Source organism: Cebidichthys violaceus, unplaced genomic scaffold (genome assembly GCF_023349555.1).
Source record: "Cebidichthys violaceus isolate CVI_PGR_0920_01 unplaced genomic scaffold, fCebVio1.0.p SCAF_3, whole genome shotgun sequence".
Taxonomy (NCBI): domain Eukaryota; kingdom Metazoa; phylum Chordata; class Actinopteri; order Perciformes; family Stichaeidae; genus Cebidichthys; species Cebidichthys violaceus.
In genome coordinates, this window is record NW_027176483.1 from 8,032,983 (window position 1) to 8,056,308 (window position 23,326).

Sequence of the window (23,326 nt, forward strand, 5' to 3'; positions counted from 1 at the left end):
CACGATAAGTCTAGTCAACTACACCATTCCTTCTTAGTCTTTTGACCCTCCTTTTGGATAAGGAAGACTCCACTAAAAACCTGTATAACGGGGAAAATGTATGAACGTAAGGGACCGAAGATATACAGAGGAAGGATCCCGCTTTCAGAACAGACAGATATGCAATAAATGTCTTAAGCAGAAGTGATGTAACAACATGGAGAAAGATAATGGCAATAGTATCAATAAAGTATGAGCACGTGAAAAATATGGACAGATAACGCATAGAAGAGGCAAAACTCAAGAATACTAACGGAACAAACTATACGTTCAAGCGTGTCTGCCAAAGTGCAGAGTAATGTCTGTCAAATAACCAAATAACCAAATTTATGTGAATATAGATACATATTATCAGCCAACACAGGACTTCTTGGACATCTTTGCTGCTAGTGTCACCTCCAGACGAGGCTCTAGAAAGAAAGAACTAACATCTCTGATCATCACATCATCCTGAAGGTGCAATGAATTTCATTTTTCCAGTTGCTGTCTTGTGACAGTTCCACCTGGAGGCCCCTTGGGTCCCCAGACCTCAGTTGTTGGAGACACACACTTGCTTCTGCTCCGTACTGTCTGCGCATGCGTAAAGAGGCGAGGGTGGGGGCCCCTCGGCACCCCAGTAGAGCCGTCGGTCCTCTGTTGCTGGCAGAAGTGCTTTTGGGGATATACGGACAGCACGCAGGGCAGCGGCGGATCGCGGTGGGAGAGAATGACACAAAAATCCGGATGAATGGCGAAGTTTAAGATGAAGGTCCACCAGCACTGGCTGTTTATTGTTTTGTTTCTTCCTTTATCAAGTAAGTGTGTTGTTTTGTTTTTGTTACTGATGTTATCGTTGTTACTATAACCTGTACGTGCTGACCTGATAAGAGGTCCGCGCACGCACTGTTGATGGCTTAATGCGTATTGTTAGCGTTACATGCGTATATATTTTTAGTTTAACGTTATTGTTCCTAGCAGACATATGCAACTATTTAGTTAATTGTTTTCTGAACATTGACTAAAATGAGATTACTGAACAGGTTGTTCTTTAACTGTATTCTTTCTAATAGTCCTGTGTTTTTCTGTTATTAAAGATAACTTAACCAAAGCAAATATTAAGACACCATACCAAACTATTACATCACTGTTTCTGAGAGATAAATAGTGTTTTTATTTATTAGGATAGCACATTATACATCAATGGTAACCACCCTAATAGAGCTGCTTTACACAGTGTCATACTAAGAAATTAATATCGACAACTCCATTCTGTGTGCTTTTTCTAAAACTTTTTTTATAACATCAATGTCATTTTCTTGTAATATTACATGTAATCTGTATTTTGCACTCTTTACTAGTGGTCCCATTCTTTTCCTCCAGGTGTTTTATGTTTCAGCGAGTTGTCCTTCATCACAGAGCCCAGTGATGTTACCTTACTGCCACAGGACCCTGCTGTCTTGGACTGTCAGGCTCATGGGCTGCCTCCAGTCACAATCAAATGGCTGAAGAATGGAGTCAAGTTGGCAGAAAGTGAGCACATACAGTTTCTGCCCAACGGCTCCTTGTACATACCAAAGATAAAGCATACCAAGGAGGATTCAGATGAAGGATTCTACCAGTGCCTCTCCCAGAACAAATATGGAGCTATCCTAAGCCAAAGATCACGTCTGACTATCGCAAGTAAGTATGGAGCTCAGAGGGAAAGGGATTCTCTGGGAGCTAACATGGACCTAATCCTGCTTTCAACTGTTGGAAGGATGGGTTAAACTTGTTGGTGATATCCACTTTGTCATGTCAACATGCAGGCATCAGAATGGCAAGTTCATGGGTTATTAACCTGGAGATGGGAAGCAGATGTACCCCACCCCACTCTTTTTTTCTTTACTGAGGAAACACCTTTAAAGTCTGAGTTTCAATGTTATTGGAGGTTGTTCAGACTTAGTCATGCTTGAGTTTAAAGCTGTCAGTGCAGTTATAGGCTCATTTTAAGAGACAGTTAAAGGTAGATGGGGAGTCAATCTAAAAGCTCATAAATACTCCATAAACAGGCAGCCCTGAGTCTGAGTACACTGTCTGTTCCCTGTTTTGAGGAAACACAACACTTGCACACTTATGGAAGTACCCAGGAAACATTGTCAAAACATTAAAAAATTTGCCTTCTCTCTTCTTATGTTAGTGGGATTGCATTGTCACTGCAGACTACGGCTCTGTGTAATTGCTGAATGGTCTGCTGCACAGAGGAATCTCTGAAAGGCCACTTGGCTTATAGCTTTTGTTTGGAGTAACCCTAACCCCACCAGAAGAAAAGGCTTGCTTTTCAGGGCATTTGTTTGTCCACATATCAGTGGATAGGACAGCTGTGTCTATTCAATGGGCCTGGTCTACCATGGACACTTTTCACAGGTCTTAGAAGGGACATCCCTTGACCAGTGTCATGGAAACTAGCATGACCTTCTGAAATATACTGATTTTGACACTGACACTGAGGTTAGAAAGTGTGGGGCAATATGTCCCAATACTCAACAGAAAACTATGAAGACCTAGATACAATTATCACACAGGAAGAGATTTATAGTAACAGAAAATACCAACAGGATATTATATATTGCAATTGTTGTCAATCTTTTAAAGGGCAACAAAAAAAATGCACGACCACATAAAAACGCCTCAAAAGTCAAGTTTGGCCTGGTGTCCAGCCTTTGTCACTGAAAGGGTTAAAGGTTTTTTTGGTCAGCTGTAGGGAGGCAGGGAGTGGAGGATGGGCCTCCTCTGTGCTCCCCTTCTGTCCAGAGGTCCTGTGGGTCAGGGGTCAGCAGGGAAAGCCTTTGTGATGTCACAGGCCTGCTCTGGCTGGGCTGCCCTGCTGTTCCTTCTCACAGCCCACAATCCCTTTCACTGGATCAGTCCCTCTGTTGCCCTGTCAAGCAGATCCCTTTTGTTAAAGAAAGCCCAGTTTGTCATGTGGTTGAACAGGCCTGATATTCCAGTAAAAAGAGATGATCCTTTCAAAACATATTTACATTCAGGAGGTATTCCCCTTGTTGTTCTAGGAACTACATCACTAGTTTCAGCACCTCTTGGATTTAAAGAGGTGTCAGCTATCTGTCATATATTTCTTACAATATCCTCAAATTAAGTACACATGTGCTTTGCCACTGTAATTTTATACTTTTGTAGCATTTGATACGTGATATACACATATATACACAAAACATACAGATTACAAGATCCTCTTCTGTAGACTAATGGTAAACTGACTTCGATCTGGCTCCCAGTTTGGGTTCAAATTGAATGGACAGGGGGTTGAAGCAAACTTTGACCTCTTTAGAGTAACCTTTGTGCTGTTTGACCTAGACATTGATTTGTTCTTTACAACAGAGGTGACCATATTAGCGGATCAGTCTGTGCAGGCCACACCCACCACCTACATCACTGATCCCAGCACGAGTGAAGACGGTTATCTCCCAGTGCAGAGTAAACAACTTACTGTTTTTAACTTACCTGGTGTTGAGGGCTTTCCATGATCACCAGTCAGCTATGTTGTCTTAGACAGAATAAAGGGATCATTCCAAACTTCATCGAAATGCTGACCATTGAAACATAATTTGGGATTGGTTGTCATGTGTTCACGCTAAAGCAAACCTACTGCCATTCCAGTGGAATAATTCACAAACAAACCCTAAAGGATCATTTGCCCTGGTTTAGACCTACTCCCTAATGCACTTCACATGCAGGATCTTCAGTTTATTTGTGTAATATTGATGAGATTAGGTCTTGAATTAAAGGATTGCTCTTTAATTTGGATTTCCCAGAGCTGAGTATTTAAATGTGGAGCTCCAGTGGGGGAACAGGGTATTGATTTTCTTTAACATGATATTGACTTCCTTCCTGTGAGTGAGGGGGAAGGGAGAGAGTTACCACCTTAATGAATACAGGTCATTGGTCATATTTTACAGAGTATTCTGGAGACAAATGCAGATTGGGGGTTGTTACTTGTGGTGATTATTGAAAAGCTTTTTAAATACACATGAACAGAATGTGACTCAGCAACTTTGTCACAGTTGTTTTAGTCATTTTAAAGTCTACTTAATCAGTGTCTACATGGCAGGTTGTAAGCATAACATTCACATATGCATAGATAGCTATAAAATATGTACAACATGAATCTGACAAAATGGCTTTTTTCCTGTGTAAATATAACATCCCTGAATTCTGCAAGAAAGAAAAAAAATAAATTTCAAAATAATTTTTGATAGTTTTATGTTCCTATTGGTTGCTGGCAATCCTTCTTATGCAAAGGGACTTGATTAGTTTTTATCTATAACAATGCATCATTCAGTGTCATTCTTCCATTGATCCATTGATTGGACCAGCTGGTCAGTCTGGGACCTGATAGCTCATCTGCCCACAACCAAGATCATGGTGTCTTCCAAAGATCAATTCTTTTCATACAATCAGTTAACATCCATCAAAGTCAGGGCTTTGCATGCATAATGTATAATGCTTTACCAAATATTGAAAGAAAATGCTATATTTAGTGATAAACACAAATAACCACAAAACAAATTGCTGTGAATAATTATATTACGATATTGAATTCAGCAGCCAACTACTAAAACAACTGCTAGTTGATTTCATAATAAACTAATGAATAACGTTTTAGTTGAAATATTCTACTGCTGATATTTTGACCTTGATTGATACATTTTTTTCCACAGGTATCTCAGAGTTTGTGTTGCATCCTGTGCCTATGGTGGTGACTGAGGGCTCATTGGCACGATTCTCCTGTGCTGTCACCTCCAGCCCTCCTGCAACCATCACCTGGGAGCTCAACCAAAGCACATTACCACTACGAACAGACAGGTACCTGTCAACACGCCTTGAGTCATTTTAGACACCATTGTATAATCCACTTGTTTTCTGGACAACATGTATTTCTAATATAGAAGCAGCTCCCAAATTCTGTTGCTGTCTACATATACCCCCCAGTTTGACCCTAATCGTACCGTTGTTTGTTCCCAGAATAACAGTTTTGCCCAACGGAGTCCTTCAGATTCACAATGTACAATTGGAAGATGCTGGACAGTATCGATGTGTGGCAACTAACATCGGTAGCCGTTTGAAGAGTAGCGAGGCCACACTGACAGTCAACCAAGGTACAGAGACTGCATTGCCTGGATTTTTAGAAATGAGCATTAAACAATCATATTATATAGGCAATTGATTTTTTAACATTTTCCTTTTCTTGTGAAGGTGCAGGCCCTAAACCACGTCAGAGGCCCAGAATCATTGCAGGACCTCAGAATGTCACAGTTTCTCTTCACCAAACTGTGGTGCTGGAGTGTGTGGCCACAGGCAATCCCTGGCCCATCATCTCCTGGAGCCGTGCTGACAGTAAACCCATTGATGTATACAACGCCAAAGTGCTGGGCAATGGAAACCTTGTTATTACTGATGTCAGTTCCAAGCACAGTGGAGTCTACCTCTGCAGGGCCACCACCCCTGGAACCCGCAACTACACTATTGCTGCAGCCAACCTCACAGTTCTAGGTACAGTAAACTCTGAAGTAGTTATGCAGCACTGGTTCTCACATTCCATATGCCTTAACACAACAAAAGCTTTTGCAGATGGAACTCATTTTATACCCAAAGAATAAGTCCACGCCTGCTTGGAGAGAAAGTGTTATTTGCAAGATGCCACACAATTAGTGTTTTGTGGGCTAATAAATAGAATGCGATAGCCTGTGTTTTCATAATTTTTCTCTTACTCCTCTGCTTTAGTGCCACCATCCATTGTCGAGAGGCCCGAGAGCCAGACCCGTCCAAGAGCAGGCACTGCCCGGTTTATGTGCCAAGCAGAGGGAGTGCCCCTGCCACGCATCAGGTGGCTAAAGAATGGAGAAGAAGTTCACTTAAATGGAAGGATTAAGATGTACAACAGGTATTGCAATCAAACAGAGTACCGTGAAAATAATCAGTTACGATTGAATTTCTTGAGGTTAGTTCTGATTGTTAATATTGTGTTTATTGCTTCGCAGTAAATTGGTGATTACCCAGATCATCCCTGAAGATGATGCCATCTATCAGTGCATGGCAGAGAGTGAACAGGGTTCTGTGCTGTCCTTGGCTCGCCTTATTGTTGTCATGTCCGAGGACAGGCCCAGTGCACCAAGAAATACTCATGCTGAGACCATCTCAAGCTCTGCTATCTTACTGGCCTGGGAAAGACCGCTCTACAATGCAGACAAAGTCATTGCCTACTCCATCCATTACATGAAGGCTGAAGGTGAGACCAAAAGGAAGAAACACTTAATTTTGTTAAAAGTTTAATTTAATCTGTTGTGAACTGGGAGTTGTGAAGGTGTGAAAAGATGCACGATCACAGTCAACCACAATAAGCTATCTCACGCTCACATGTGATAATCTTTCCTTGGTGAAGGCCATCTGTTGTTGCTGCACAGAGCAGAGGTCAAGGAGGACTCAGAATGGCAACTTCACTGAAATAACAACAGGTTTAGCCAGCCCATTGTCCACTCCCCAGCTCATTCTGCATGCAGTTAAAGGGACAGGGTATCTTTTTAAAAGCCTCATAGTCTTGCAAACCAGTAGCATTAAACCTAAAGCATTAACCTAACAGTTAAGTAACTCTGTTAAGATAAATCTGCCTTTGCAGTAAACACATTTTCAGATGTTTAATTAGGTTTGCATTAAGACCCCTGGAGGAAGTTATGTAGCTGTGACTTGTGTTACAAATGTTTATAGAAAAGATGAGTAACATTCTGAAACTGCCGACATCAAGCCTTTCAAAACACTGACTGTTTACATGGCACATGTCGGACAACCTTTCATAGAAGTCTCTTGTTCTTTGGATAATCTTAAGCCATTTCCTAACCCACTTTATGATCTGTTCCATGTCAGGTCTAAACAACGAAGAATACCAAGTTGTTATTGGCAACGACACGACCAGTTATATCATCGATGACCTTGAGTCAGCTCGAAACTACAGCTTTTACATCGTGGCTTATATGCCAATGGGAGCCAGTCGTATGTCAGACCAAGTCAGTCAGCATACCTTGGAGGATGGTAAGCATAGAGCATTGAGTCTCCCAACATTCCTTGCAATAAATCACTCTGGTTGTTAAGCTAACATGCATGCTAGGGATGTGTGTACAGAGCACATTTTGAGGGGAAATAAGGGGGATGGGCAATTTTCTACTCACCAACAGCAACAATTTGTCAATATATAGCTATCTGACAGTTTGGTTGTTGCCATTCATGTTTGTATTCTAAATGAATCCATCACCACATCAGAGTCAAGTATATTTTCATATCCATGTCCATCCACAGTGCCTTTGCGTACCCCAGAGCTAAGTCTGATCAGCCAGAGCTCCACGGACATTCAGGTGATTTGGCAGCCGCTGCCCGCCAAGGTGAGCCGCGGTCGGTTGTCTGCATACAGACTATCCTATCGTACAGCCACGGACAGCGCTGTCACCTCTGTGGAGTTACCTCAGAACAGCACCGAATATCTGCTGGAGGGCCTGCAGCCTGACACCATCTACCTGCTTCGCATGGCTGCAGCCACCCGTGTGGGCTGGTGTGAGCCTTCTACATGGACCTCGCACCGCACACCTAAGACCTCCAGCAGCAAAGGTAAACCTGCAGAAGGCTGAAACAGAAATGTTGTCTGGTTGTATAGAGCAGGTTTGTTCAGTTATTTTTTTGCAAGTTTTCATGCATAATTTAATTTATTCTTATGGGTCAAAATCAGGCATCTTCAGCAAGGTAATAGGCAAACAACAGGTTGCTGTAGAGTAATAGAATCACTTGATGCCAAAATTGTAACTGGCTATGCTTTGCTTTTGTTGAGTTGCTGTTTTGCTGCTCTTAGAATACCAGGAGGATCACTAGAGCTCATGCAGAGTGGCTGGCTTATGACTAGAGTTTGCTCTTGTAGCATTGTCCCACACTCTTTGTGTTGGTTACCCAGGAACCTTTGCCCTTCGCTGTCAGTGATGTTAGAGTGGCCTCAGTCATGGGTCATAAAGAGAGGGCCTCAGGCATCTATGTGGGGGAAAGAATAGCCTCTTTTCATGGCCCGGTGTGTTGGGGGAGGCTGTTTGTCCACCAAAGCTGGACTTCTTGTTTTCAAAAGTTTGGTTATATATTTAGGTGTTGAAGAGCAGCACAGCCGACAGAATTATACTTGTTATTTGAGAGCAAGATCAAAAAACATGAATGCTGGTGAATGAAAATTCTCCCAAAATGTAATGTGCAGCTTAGATAATAACTAGTTCACACCAAAACCATTGTATTAATGAGATGGTCCTCCATCCATCCATTCTTTTTCAATACCCAATGTCCTGTTGTTTTTTGTTTAGTCTTCCTTTGTGCTCAGCATTTTTTATTGATAACATTTTCGCTGTCTCTGCCCCATAGTGCCTTCAGCCCCTACTCTTCAACTTGAGCCGCTTAACTGCACCTCCATTGTGGCCCGCTGGCAAACCTCCCCACAATCTGTGGTTGTGCAGGGTTACCGGCTGTGTTACCATGAGGAAGGCCAACCGGAGCAGCCCATCATCCAGCTGCAGGCTCAAACCTATACCTACACCATCAGTGGCCTTGGTGAGTGATCCACTTGTCATAGCCGTCTATTTGTGAGATGATGGGATAGTGGAGTGGATGAGAAACATATAATGTGTATATTTCACTATGTTTCACCATCTAGACCTGTAAATTTGGTGTAGAGACAACAGAGAGTGACCGAAGGGTTCTCACTCAATTCATTCCCAATTTAATTCAATGGACAGTTGGAAGCTATATTTGCATTTTGCCCTCTGTCCTGATCAATATGGGCTGACCTCTCTTGCCTAAGCAGTAGCCCCTGCAGTCTGGCTGCAGTATTGTGTGAGAGCAGGCTCCCGGGGTTATAGGTCAGGATCCAGATGTCCCTCCCACCACCGTTTCCCATCCTGAGGCTTGCATAATTATCCCTGGCCATTGTGTTCTATCCAGGGCCAGACCTGCCCTGTAAGACCCTGGCCACTACCCCTTTTAGCTGGACACTGAAGCACACAAACAAAGACCCCTGGGACTGGCCAAAGCTGGACCGAGCCACTGACCTCTAGCCGTGAGACAGCAGTCCTGCTTAGGACCCTGCCCCCACCGGTCATCTTTGCTGTCCATGTCAATAGCCCTCAGCAATCTATATGCAGCATTAACCAAGGCCATCAAAACTGTTCACAATATAATTTTGTCTGATGTGAGTCTTTAAGCACAGTGCACTTCCTAAACAGTTCATATCCAAAAGGTTAAATTAACAATGGATAGATTATTCAGAACCGTTTTTAATAAAAATGATTTTGTAGTAATACCTTGCTCGATCTGTAAGAACACTTCAGTTTGATTCTATATTGATAATCACACAACTGCTGTGATTGGTTCCATATCACTAATCTCAATATACGTTCTGTTTTGGAGCCATGTTTCTTTCTGCGTTGCTCCAAGTTGAAGGCTATAACACAAGGCCAGTAGGAAGGACGTGAAAGGGGGAACAAAAGGGGCCCAGCTCCTCTCCCACAGTCCTGCGCCCAGATTCCTTCTGTTCTATCTTGGCCTGACCTGGTGACCCCAGTCAAAGCCCCCCAGTCCCATGGGCCTAGGATCCCAGCAGCTGAACGCTGCCCCTGGCCCAGCCCCCCACAGCAGGCCTGGACACATCGCCTTCACTGGTCAATACCTAAAGGCTGACCTTTCACACCAGAGGCATAAACAAATCTTAACACTCACGTTTCAAACAAGTTTCCCAACCCCAGGCCCCAACGATCTTGCTGATGTCTTTCATTCAGTACTTGATACAGCCTTGTATTTCCCTTAATTACTTTTTCAAGTTTTACCTAATCTCACCTCTGTTGTTGTCCTCAATTTGTGTGATTTGTTTGTATTGTTTTTGAAAACACAACCTAGTGCTGATAGGGTTTTATAGTTGTAAAATCTTTATAGGCTGTCAAAAGGGAAAGAAAATTTTTTGTGATAATTTTTATTGAGCTTATTGATCATGTCACCATATTTACTGGACCTTGGGGCTGGTTGATTTTTCTCATGCTCCTTACACATGACAACACATGATAAATGAGAGGTTGGGGTTACTCAGGAGACCATGCATTGTCCATGCATAAGGAATGGCCATTTATGACCTACAAGCGTCCTCTCCTGCAGCTAATTGTCAAAGTGTCTGCCCTTTTTTAAAAAAAAAAAAAGATGCTGCTCTATTTGTTAACCATCAACTCTGGTATTTTAATGGATATATTTTAGAGTTTGGAATTCTTGTTTGGCCCCTATTGGACTATTAAAAAATGCTAAAAAGCTGCTTTATGCGATTATTGTAACGTCAGTTTGACCAACCTTCAGTTATAGGTTAAGCAACATGGGCAGAAATGGTTGAAAATGTATTATTTTTGTTTCAGACCCAAGAAGAAAGTATCATGTTAAGATCCTGGCTGTAAGTCAAGCTGGAGATGGCTATCAGACAGACCAAACAATTAGTACCCCGGGATGTGTGTGTAAGTATATTTCTCTGTTGCTTGTTTCAAAAGTCTTACAACTTAAAATGGAATTCAAACCTTTTCTCAAATTGAGGAATGTGACGAAAATATGCATTTTGTTTGCATTGTTCAGCGGCTAGAGACCAACTGGCAGCAGCCCCTCCGCCTCCAGGTCACGTGACTGTCTTCGCCAACAATTCATCTGCAGTGTCTTTAAGCTGGAGCCGTCCTGCTTTCCCCCCAGGAAAGGCTGTCAGCTATACAGTCCGTTGTACACCTGTGGGCACCCACAATGCCTCTGCTATACGCTACCTTCAAACGTAAGCTGAGAACCCCCCAAAAAATCAGAAATTTACATCTGACATAATGAATAAAACTCCAAAAGATCTTTTGGTTAGTTTGCACAAGTGTTAACATTATGTTATAGCGCATGTTTATGAATTTTGCTTGTGCCCTTGTAATTATATAATTTGCTGTTTGTAATGATGATATAAGTATTTAAGCTTACCCTACATTCTCACATTTTATAGCAGTCAGTATCTCTGGATTATTGTCTGCCAAATGTCCATAATGTATGAATGTTGTCTGCCCACAGTACCAGACAGAGTGTGATGGTTCAGAATTTGGATTCAAACACTCGCTATGAGTTTGTTGTGCGTCTTCATGTGGACCAGATGTCGAGTCCCTGGAGTTCTGTGTTTTACCATCAGACTCTGCCAGCAGGTAATAATGTAAATTACTGTAACATCATTTTGTCATGACTATGTTGCTGTGTATCCAACCCCCTCTGCTGTCCGGACTCAAATCAGATAATCGCGTATTTCTCACAACATTTCTTAGCAAGTGTTGTTTATTGTGAATGTGATTTCTCTGTGTGCAGCACCTAGCCACCCACCAGCAGGAGTGCGAGTAAGTCTGATCGAGGATGACACTGCTCTGGTGTCCTGGAGGGAGCCCATAGAGCCCAATGTGGTGGTTACGCGCTATACCATCCTGTACGCTTCCCAGAAAGCCTGGATGGCGGGACGCTGGCAAATATTGCAGAGGGAGGGTGAGTAGTGGACTGGATCGTGTTTTCTGTAAAGTCAGTGAAATATGTGCCTCTTACAAGCACCTACAGAAATCACATTGACATTTCATAAAGATATATTTCAATATATATTTCAATATATATTTCCCTGTAGATTGTGTATCACCAAACACATAGGAACCTTCTCTCACCCCAAGTTGTAGTGGGTTTTGTATCATCTGAACTCCCCAGCTTCAGATATACCTGTAAAAAATTATACGTGCTGTAAACAGATATTCATGCAGCATTAATTGCACCAGTATCAGTTTTCTGTATTTCTAATCCTTGCTGTTTTTGTTTACAGGGAGCCACACAATGGCCCTGCTGGAGAAGTTGGAGGCCGGGAACGTTTACCTGGTGAAAATCTCTGCCTCCAACCAGGTCGGTGACGGGCCTTTCTCTAACATTGTGGAGCTGGCACTGAAGCGTGGAAACACCCACCGCAGCAAGAACCCCAGGCACTCCGACAACTTCCTCGATACAACAGGCAAGCATCATTAAACACTGGAGCATACATGATAGAGGTGTCTCATCTTGATGAGTTCATTCATCTGTTATATAAAGCTGCTAGTTATGTGGCAGGACGTTTATAATTATATGAAAGCAAAGCTATACTCTGATGTTAGTATTCTTAGCTTGAAATGTAATGGTTTTAATTTCTCTCAGGGTATAATGTAATATTAGGGTTTTGATACCACTTAGTGCCTCTACTTAGGCTTAATTTGATTAAGTTGCTTCATTAAATCTATGCCAGCTTCATTAAATCTATGTATCTTGTGACAAAGTGCATTTTTACTGTGAGGTGATGTACTTTGACTTCAGTATGGATTCATAGTCATTAGTAAAACTGGTCTATGGGCAGTAAATTAAGGTTCCTCTCTGGTAGGAAACAAACCACTAGGAGGCGTAGGTCAGCAACGCTTGGCAACCCTATTAATTAATAACCAAAAACATCTCTCCTGTTTATTAATTTTCTTTCAATAGTTTTAGGGAATGTGTAATAATTTCTCATCTGAAACACTGCTTTTTTATCTTCCAGTCCTCTCTGATGGTCTCTACCACATAGACCAGAGGTCTATGACAGGGATCATTGTTGGTGTGAGCATCGCCTTGGCCTGTATTGTTATGTGTGCCTTAATCCTCATCAGTAAGGGCAGACCAAGGTACTGATTATGATCATTTTGCAATAATGAAAAACTGTTGACAATTACTTTAGAAAACATAAGCAATCTTTTCTTTCGGACATTTGTTTACATTATTATCTTTGAATGACTCATAGGAAATCCTCCAGTCACAAAGTCATTGCTGTGGGAGCTGCTGACGGTCCACATGCGGGTTTGTCTCTGCCCAATGAACACCACAGAGAGAACGTTGAGGCCCTTATACCCATGATAAGTCACCACTTTCGAGATACCAAGGTGAGCCAAACAAAGAGAGAGAGAGTGAATGATCTTGTGATAATGATTCTTAATTTAATTCATTTTTAAGTTTCACAGTCATGTGTAGTAATGTTCATTGGTCAAAAGAGCACATGACCATGAAAAGAATCTGCGTTTCTCATATGTTTTCTCATTTGTCACAGGATGAAGCTAATATGGTCTTAAATAGTGCCGGTCCTATCAGCAGCAAGAATCAAAGCAAGAGGTGGCTGCTCCTCAAGAGGGAGATCAGGAATCCAGCTGAAAGTGATGTAAGTGATGCAACATTATTCTGGTCAATCCGATTTTTTGTCAGTCAGATTTCTTTTTTTATCTGAAATTCAATTTGGTCGTCTCTATCCCATTAGGCTGAGAGGAGAGCCAGCTTGTATGAGACTGGCAAAACAGTTTTGAGGTATGAGGAACAGTTAGGCTCGGCGCCCTTGCCACCTTCGTCCCGGGAGATCATCTATGGACCGTATCACTCTGAGAGCTCTCACACCAGTGAGGGCAGCCAAGAGACGGGAGACTCTGGACACTACTCCAATGAAGAAAGCAACGAAGAGATGAGCAACCCTTCGACCAACCAAAGCTCCCGACCTGAATCTTTTGTGTCGGACGATGGCCCCACTTCCGCTGAGCTGAAACAGTCTTTTGAAGTGGAAAATGAGATGTTGAGCCATCACCTCCATCACTCTGCCCCTGATGCTATCCGCTTCTGCTGCATCTCAGAGTGCTCTCATCCTGCCCTGCACACGTCACAAGCAGTCGGCTCCTGACGTCACCCAGCCTAGATCTGCTCTCCAGCCGCCGAAGCTACGCCACTTCTACCTCGTTTGCTTCCTGAGATGAGCTCCTCGGTTATTTCCAGAGGCACATGGGATCAGGAAGCCAGCTGCTGCGATGGACGAAATGTGCTTTTGCTTCGGATCTACCTCAGGATTATGTATGAATGTTTGTTATAACATTTAATTTCCATTTTACTTTACTTTCTACCTGTTTGTCTTTTTGGCGTTGTCTGTCGTAAACCAAAGCTCACCCATGATGAATGTTAAAAAGAATGTTAGAAATGTACTGTGATACATTTTCATTATATTTAATTACTTTCCACTGGAGCAGAGGGTGAAGTTGGACCCTTTTGACCGATTATCTACCTCCTGTGTTCTGTTCTTGTGTATACATCACTACCTCCTTTTCACCAGATATTGTGCAGTATTTCTCAGTCTCAGGGGACAAGGTGAAAACATTTTATTTGCCATGTCTAAAAACCTCTGTTGGGACGTTATTATATAGAGGTCCTCACTTTTTGAATTTTCGGAACTTTGTATTTTCACGGTTTTAAGAGCTTTTGTTTCACATTGTTTGTATTTGAATGGTGTATGTTGTGAAAATAACAAGTGCATTAGATATTGTCAAGCTAATTGAGCTTTATCATACAATATCGTTTGGCATTTCCAGTGCACTGAACTCAAAGCTTTAACATGGCCTTAATATCGAAAGGGCTTTGCATACTATAGAAGATGAGATCCAAAGATGGGAAGAATCGTACCCAAAGAGTTTTTGATAATACAAAAGATATTCTAAGGCAACCAAAAATATAGAGAATATACATTAAGGGTGCGTTTGCCAAAATATTGTTCTTGCCAATGATGTAAATTTCCCTTAGAATGGTGGTTTGAATGCTTTACTCAATGTAAATTTTCTTGATGCTTTATTCTGGTGAAAGCTTTAGCACAAGTCTCTCCGGCTTGTGCTCCATTTGCCTTCTAGACCATTGCAAAATGCAGCGGTGATGCCGATGCTATTATCCAAAGAGTTGTCTCCTTCCTCAAATGGGTATGGCTTTTCATTCAGGTGATCCTTGGTACTGTGAGGTGGAAATATTTGACCAAAGACCAAAGATCCAGTTTGTCTTGCCAGTGATAGATGATGATATTTATTCTTTGTGTGGAGAATCATCTGTTACGAAACAACAGTATAGCTGTATGGGGAAGAATTTTCTTTCTCTCTCCATGATATTTCCTGTCCAGGTGTGACAATGAAGGATTCAGACTATCAAATGGAAACCCTATGTGTGAAGAGCAACATAATCAATTTTTTATATCTTTGTAATACAAATAATCCTAACCAAAGAAAAATTAAGTCTCTGTTATTTAGTGATTTTCTTTGGTTTTCATTTACATTATTTGCATTTAAATGTGATATAATTTCCAATGGTTTTGATTGCTAGAGAGGCATTTTTACATAGATTTTTTTAAGCTTGAGATATCAAACTGTTCTGCTGTATTTTATCACCATGGGATTTTACCTGAATGATATTTACGTAGGTTACATTGGATATTTTCATTTAGATTGTCTTTTTAGCATGATGTTGTAAACAAAAACATTTCCCAATTTAAATGTGACATTTTTTCTAAATTAATACGGCTGGTTTCAAGTTCAAAGTTTGTCTGTGTAATGCATTATTATATGAGGTTAATTTGAAAGCCACAGATAATTTTGCTGACTTAACTCAGGTGCCAAATAGATTTAGAATGTAGACTTAAATGTTGATATTTAAGTTATGTTTTTAATTTTATTTCTGCTTTTGAATACCAAAATACATCTTTTAAGCCAAAGTGAGCAACAGAACAAATTATTTTAAGTGTTGAAATGTTGCAACAGACTTTTTTGATACTGTCAAGATGATCGCAGATACTAGATAATAAAATTGTTCTTGGAAAAATACCAATTTGTGTTGCACTTTGTCTCTTTGAGTTTGTGTTCGTGTTTGTTTTTATGAGCCTTTTAATATTTTTTGAAAGGTTAAGATGAAGAAGGAATATTTTGAATAACAGTGTATACAGCCTTGAGAATAGGTGACAAACAATGAAACGGTGCCAGATGCTCAACACTGTGTCAAGATTTCATCTGAGGGTCTCCTCACACTTTTTAAACCTTTTCACAATGAAAAGATATCTACAGCATTTCTTTTTTGTTGGATCATTCACCATGTGTAAAGGTGTAGAATTACTTTTGACCTCATAATCAATATACAGTCACATGATGGGTGAACACCACGCTCACCAACTGTATGAGAAAAAAAGCTGCGAAAGAAACACAGCTCTAAGACACACTGTAGGGATTCATGATAATTAAGTCGGAAAAATGTAGTGTTCAATATTAATTTTGTAAATATAACAAATTAGGAAATACTTCCAAACATTTGTCCATATTAAGAAATCAACTCATTATTATGATGTGATTTTTTTCACTACACATCTCCATATGATTGGCTGAATGGGAAAGTGGAAAGGATTTGTGGAAAGATGCCATTATGAAATATAAATTGTAGAAAGAGAACCTTTTTATAAAAGGTGAACTCCAATAAAACAGTACATCAAACAAAAATCAAATAAGAATTAAGAATAATGACTTGAGTTGATTAAGTAATTAATTAATTTTATTATTTGCCTCCTTAATGTGTTTACTCTTTTTTGGAATATTTTATTTTTCCAAGTTTTTTAATGTGTTTACTCTTAATGTCGTATTCATATTCAAAGTATAGAGATGTCCTAATGGACAATAGGAGGTTATAATATTATGAGTTGCAGCAGTTCGGAAGAGAGTCCAAGCACATCTAAGAACATAAATTATCTTCCTACTTACTACCAATCGTCAATGCAATGTGTAGTTTTTTCAGCAAGTTGAATCCTATGACAAATTGAAAGTATAAACGCAGTTTGACAGAAGGTCCAGCAGGGGGAAGCACATTCCTACCACGCGCTTCAGCAGCCAGGATCCAAGAAGAGGAAGAAGAAGCGACGGGACGGTCTTGTTTTCATCGTTGGCCGCACGCAGGAGCTCTGCGGCGACAATGCGCATCGAAAAGTGTTACTTCTGCTCGGGACCAGTGTATCCCGGGCATGGGGTTATGTTTGTAAGGAACGACTGCAAGGTATGATCCCGTGTTTCACTCTGAATAATCCTGTAGCTGTAACAGAAGCTCGTGTTTGACTGTCAGCGTTGAACCATGTAGCTAGCTGGCTAACGTTAGCATGCTAACGTAACGTGCTGTTCTCGCTCACGTGGGGACCAACATGGGGTTTTATTTTGCACGGTAAACAACTCAACGTGGTGATCATCTACCTCCGTGTTCAGTTATTTACATCGTGGAGTTGAGGCATACTTTCTGAAATGTTTGATCAATTCTGCCTTTGATTAAAATGAATCAAGTTGGTGGATAGCTGGACATTTAACTAGCAGGGCCTCGGGTTTGGCCTGTGGAGTAATTGCGCCCTCTGGAGGTGACGTTACTGTGTTGCAGAATTATAAACATCCCCACATCTGTGGAGCTTAAACTGGTTGAGACTGTGTCAGCGATATTTTTAAACTTTGCATTAATGTTTAAGCTCCAAATGTGTGGTACGCCCTCAATATTACACATGACCACTTGTGTTTTGTGTGGTTTTAACAGTCACAACAAAGATGCAACATAAGCTTTACAAGGGTACTAGTCTTATTTTCATAGTACACTTAAATGTTGTAAATTTTTAAAACCCAGTAGCTTATAAACTAGATTCTGTTTATTACAGTTGTAATAGTAAATAATTGTAAACTGTTACATTCATAAATATGTAAAATGCATATTATTTTGGAAACTGAGCTATTGGACAAATGTCTTTTTCTAGGCCCTTTTACACACTAAATCGTATTTTTTCATACGCTTATTTAGAAGCATTTTTGTGACAGATATACTAAGTGAGAGATTTTATAGATGGAAAATAAACTTGCTCTCTCCGGTGGACAGACTATTTAATGACAACACTGTTTTCTAAACTACCTCAAACATGCCTTGAATATGTAGCCCATAAAGATAGCTTAGAGCGTGTGTGAAGTTTGACTAATGTAAAATATTCTTCTTCTTGAGTTAAACTTAAAATAACTTGTTGTTCTGTCCCTCTTTTTAAATGTATGTAGTCATTCAGATTCTGCAAATCAAAATGCCACAAGAACTTCAAGAAGAAGCGTAACCCAAGAAAAACCAGATGGACCAAAGCATTCAGAAAGGCAACAGGAAAGGAGTTGACCGTGGTAAGTTGATAATCTATAGAGAACTATCTCTGTCATAAAACTGTTTTATTGTTATCTAACAAACATCTTCTCTTTCAGGATAACGCCCTGGAGTTCGAGAAACGTAGAAATATACCTGTTAAATACAACAGGGGTCTGTGGGACAAAACAGGTAATGCAGAAATGTTTTTCTCACATGTACTTACGGTAAATTTTGTTTTGTCATTTGATTTTTTAACTGAAGAGTTGTGTGTCTCTTTTAATTTCTACAGTGGAAGCCATGAAGAGGGTGGAGGAAATAAAACGGAAACGACAGGCAAGATTTATCATGAACAGGTGAGCAAGTCATTCATATTTTGAGTTCATTTTAGAGTGACCGTCTTATGTTAAACCATTTTTTATTTGACAAATAAGGTATTGATGTGATTTGGAAAACCATGTTTGCCTCACCGTTGCTGTGTTTGCCTCCACTTAATAGATTAAAGAAGGGCAAACAGTTGGAGAAGGAAGAGGACATCAGCGAAGTGAAGAAAAATATTCACCTTATCAGAGCTCCACATGCAGGTAAGAACTTTTAGAGCCACCAAATAGCCAAGTTATACACAAGAAAGTATACTATGCTGAATACTTATGATTTCTGTGATTTCAGCATTGTTAAAATTGTGTGTTTTTGTTTTTACAGGAAAGGCCAAACAAATGGAAGCCAAAATGGTGCAGAAGCTACAAGAGGACGTGGACATGGGGGATGAAGATAACTAATCTTATACCCAAGGAGTTTTGTTTGTGTGATGACTCTCGTAAACAAGTTGACTTTGTATTATATTGTACTTCTGTTTTGGAATTTTAAATTTCCAAATGGCTGATGATCGACACAGTAATGCATTCAGTTTTAAATAGCTGTACAAGGATTGAAAGCATTGATTTAACAAAGGTCTGCCTCCAAGGCAGCATTTAACCACATACCTTCCAGTCTTTTTTTTTTTTTTCCTGTGTGGTAGTTGGGACTTTACTCTTATCCTGTTGCAAAGTAAAATTAATTTCAGTCATGCAGAAAATGTTAAACAGTAACCAACAAAAATGTAATAAACTTCTTTTGGGTAATGGTTGTTTGTTTCTTTTTTCTGTGACATTTAACGCACAATAACCATAGCTAAATTAAACATAACTTGGTGCCACAGCAAGTGTGTGTATATACAATATATTTGTCAGAAGTATGAAAAACCAAGACAATTGGTCAGACAATGAGCAATTAGTAGATAGCTGTACTTAACCACTGCTGGAAGCGTCAGCTTTTAAGCGTCTGGCAAACTAAGGCTAGGGCAAACAAAGGCAACAGGCCGACTTTTTCAAGCCCGACTTCGTCAAGCTAAGACTTCTCGAGCGTGTACTACCATGTGTTTGCATCCTATTTCTGTCCGGTCCTCTGCCCGGCGGTCACGTAGACATTGGGCAGCTTTCAGGAGCCATGACCCCACTAACCTCATCTATCCTACTCTCTCAGCTCGGGGCGAGCGAGTGGTGGCGGGGGCTCTCTGGAACTGCCAGTCGGCAGTGCCGAAAGCTGAGTTCATCTCGGGTTACGCTTCCTTGCTCTCCCTTAACTTTCTTGCTCTAACTGAGACCTGGATCACACCAGAAAACACCACCACACCCGCAGCTCTGTCAGATGTGTACTCTTTCTCTCACACTCCCAGAGCTGCGAGGCGGGGTGGTGGTACTGGCCTGCTAATTTCCCCAAAATGGAAATACTCTCTTGTCTCTGTTCCACAGTTCTCCCCGTCCTCTTTCGAATTTCATGCTGTTACTGTCACTTATCCAGTCAAGCTCACCATTGCTGTTGTGTATCGCCCACCAGGGCCGCTTGGTGAGTTCCTGGAGGAGCTCGACACATTAGTCTCGCACCTCCATGACGATGGCTCGGCGCTCATCCTGCTCGGTGACTTCAACATCCAGACCGACAAGCTTGAACCTCTTCTTTCATTCCTCTCCTCCTTTGACCTTTACCACACTTCTTCTCCTCCTACCCACAAGGCCGGCAACCAACTGGATCTTATCTTCACTAGGCACTGTTCTACTGCTAACCTCTCTGTCACTCCCCTCCAGCTCTCTGACCACTATTTCATGTCCTACTCCCTCTCCCTATCCTCTGCTCCATCACTTCCTCCACCTACCCACATGGTTTCTACCCGGAGTCATCTCCGCTCCCTCTCCCCTGCTGATCTTTCCTCTTCTGTCACCTCTGCTCTCCCTGACCCTGAATCCTTCTCTCTCCTATCCCCTGATACTGCTACTGATCTTCTCCTCTCCACCCTTACTTCTTCTTTGGACAAACTCTGTCCCTTCACCTCCAGGCCTGCACGCCCAACTCCACCTGCCCCGTGGCTGTCGGACTCAGTGCCTCTGCTTCCAATCCTAAAAAACTCTTTGAAACTTTCACTTCACTCCTCCAACCCCCACCCCCTCCTCCTACTTCGTCCCTTCTCCCTGATGATTTTGCCAACTTCTTTGACAAGAAGGTAAACGATATCAGATCCTCCTTCTCTCAGCCCCTCTCTCCCTGTCCAATCCTGCCCCCACAGCTCTCCCTCCCATCTCCACGCCCCATCTTACCCTTTCTGGCTCCTCTCTCCCCTAACGAGATCCTCAACCTTGTTACGTCTAACCGCCCCACCACGTGCTCCCTTGACCCGATCCCTTCCCCTCTTCTTCAGTCTATTGCGACTGAACTCCTTCCTTTCCTCACCCACCTCATCAACACATCTCTTGTTTCAGGATGCTTTCCCACGGCCTTCAAGACTGCCAGAGTCACCCCCCTTCTGAAGAAACCATCACTTGACCCCTCTGATGTCAAGAACTTCAGACCGGTTTCTCTTCTACCCTTTCTATCCAAAACACTTGAACGTGCTGTCTTTAACCAACTGTCTTCCTATCTCCACCAAAACAGCCTTTTGGACCCCCACCAGTCCGGGTTCAAAGTGGGTCACTCGACAGAGACGGCCCTCCTTGCGGTGACAGAGTCGCTTCACGCCGCGAGAGCTAACTCTCTCTCCTCTGTCCTGATTCTCCTAGACTTGTCTGCGGCGTTTGACACTGTGAACCATCAAATCCTCCTCTCATCCCTCGAGGGGATGGGCGTCTCAGGCTCTGCACTCTCCCTGTTTGCATCCTACCTGACGGGTCGATCCTACCAGGTGACCTGGAGGGGGGCCGTGTCGGAACCACGCATGCTGACTATGGGGGTTCCGCAAGGGTCAGTCCTGGGCCCCCTTCTCTTCTCGCTCTACACAACATCTCTGGGTTCTGTTATTCGCTCGCATGACTTCTCCTACCATTGTTATGCCGATGACACCCAGTTGGTCTTGTCATTTCCCCCCGGTGACACCCAAGTGGAGACGCGCATCGCTGCGTGTTTGGCTGACATCTCGAAGTGGATGACGACACACCACCTCAAGCTCAACCTAGACAAAACTGAGCTACTGTTCCTCCCGGAGAAGGGTTGCCCGCACCGGGACCTGTCCATCACCATTGATGATACCGTGGTGACGCCAACTCGGACTGCGAGGAACCTGGGTGTGACCCTGGATGACCAACTGTCATTCTCGGCAAACATTTCATCCGTTACACGCTCCTGCAGATTCCTGCTCTACAACATCAGGAGGATTCGTCCCTTCCTGACTGACGAGACGGCGCAGGTTCTCATCCAGGCTCTTGTCATCTCCCGCCTGGACTACTGCAACTCTCTACTCGCCGGAGCCCCGGCGTCGGCCATCAGACCTCTGGAGCTTGTCCAGAAAGCTGCAGCTCGCCTGGTGTTCAATCGCCCCAAGTTCTCCCACACAACTTCCTTTCTCCGTTCTGTACACTGGCTACCTGTAAGAGCTCGCATCCAGTTTAAGACTCTGGTGCTAGCCTACAGGGCAGTGAAAGGAACAGCTCCTTCCTATCTCCAGGCCATGGTCAAGCCTTACACCCCCGCCCGACCACTTCGCTCTGCTGCCTCGGGGCGATTGGTTGCCCCGTCGCTCAGAGGTCCTGGCGGCCGATCGACCCGGTCACGGCTGTTTTCTGTCCTGGCCCCACAGTGGTGGAATGAACTTCCCACTGACGTCAGGACAGCGGAGTCGCTGCCCATCTTTCGGCGCTGGCTGAAAACCCACCTCTTCAGGAAGTGCTACCCTGAGCCTTCCACTTAGCGCTTATTGTTTTCATACTAGCTTGTTGCACTTATTGTATTCGTACTACTTATAGCACTAACTGTTTTTCTTGTTTCTGCACTGTACTTTGGCTCTGAGTTATGCTCTGCTTCATGCTCTTAGATGCTTGTTTGGAAAAGGAAATGTACTTATGACTTCTGGTGACTAGTAGTTCTTTTGATTACCAATGTTGAATGCACTTATTGTAAGTCGCTTTGGATAGAAGCGTCTGCTAAATGACTGTAATGTAATGTAATGTAATTGATTTTGTTACATGTGGATTTTTGCTGATAAACCTGTAATTTCTCTTTTAGTATGAAGACCGTTATGTAGGAAGAGAATGTTGGCTGCACTAACTACACACAAATTATGTAGATAATGTAAGCACCATATTAAATGAGATTCATCTAACTAGTGCAGCCTATTCTATCAGCAAAACATACAATTGGGCTATGTTCATCCTTTGGACATCTCACTCATTCAACTACAATATAACAACATTAATTTATCAAACAATTCTACCTCCTGTTTATAATGGTGTGGGATAATGGGTATAAAAAGCATATTTGTAAGTATAGGCATAATATCTCTTATAAAAACCTAAATTGTTTTCCTCAAGAAATATAGTTAAAGAAGGGTTGACTAAGGTTGAGAAAGGTTAGTCTGTTTGGCTTTTACCACTTATGACAGGTTGATTTACACTGATTAAAGAGATATTTAATACATCAGATTATTGAAATTAAATACTATGAAAAATAAAAGCATCTTTTATCTTCCAGGCCCAAATACATTTTTCTTTAAAGATTCCAACGAATTAATTGGCAAATTAAAAAGATTATATTGTGTTTTATTGAGGCGAAGATGAGTCTATGGGAAGTCTTCAATAGGAATTTCTCCATTTGTAATGTTCAAGTTGTGAAAATCGACTTATATTTTAATGTTTAAAAACATATTAAAGATGTACAGATACAAGCTTAGTGTTCCTGCTGCACTTTCAAAGCATGAATTATTAACGCAACGTCTCCATATTTA

General features: G+C 41.9%; 2 protein-coding genes across 2 annotated transcripts; both read left to right on the forward strand.

Annotated features, from left to right (window-relative positions):
• Positions 1 to 749: 749 nt before the first annotated feature.
• LOC137881341 (protogenin B-like) lies at positions 750 to 15,733 on the forward strand. Its single transcript, XM_068723245.1, has 19 exons — positions 750 to 833; positions 1,399 to 1,698; positions 4,737 to 4,881; positions 5,041 to 5,174; positions 5,272 to 5,568; positions 5,800 to 5,959; positions 6,057 to 6,304; positions 6,937 to 7,101; positions 7,366 to 7,671; positions 8,458 to 8,643; positions 10,485 to 10,580; positions 10,696 to 10,882; positions 11,158 to 11,285; positions 11,443 to 11,613; positions 11,936 to 12,118; positions 12,671 to 12,794; positions 12,911 to 13,049; positions 13,214 to 13,321; positions 13,418 to 15,733. The coding sequence occupies exons 1-19, from the start codon at positions 767 to 769 to the stop codon at positions 13,826 to 13,828; spliced, it is 3,555 nt and encodes a 1,184-aa protein (XP_068579346.1). The 5' UTR covers positions 750 to 766; the 3' UTR covers positions 13,829 to 15,733.
• A 1,116-nt stretch (positions 15,734 to 16,849) lies between these two features.
• Positions 16,850 to 19,202, forward strand: rsl24d1 (ribosomal L24 domain containing 1). Its single transcript, XM_068723953.1, has 6 exons — positions 16,850 to 16,986; positions 18,009 to 18,122; positions 18,201 to 18,273; positions 18,374 to 18,437; positions 18,580 to 18,665; positions 18,784 to 19,202. Exons 1-6 carry the CDS (start codon positions 16,906 to 16,908, stop codon positions 18,858 to 18,860), a joined length of 495 nt encoding a protein of 164 aa, XP_068580054.1. The 5' UTR covers positions 16,850 to 16,905; the 3' UTR covers positions 18,861 to 19,202.
• Positions 19,203 to 23,326: the final 4,124 nt, after the last annotated feature.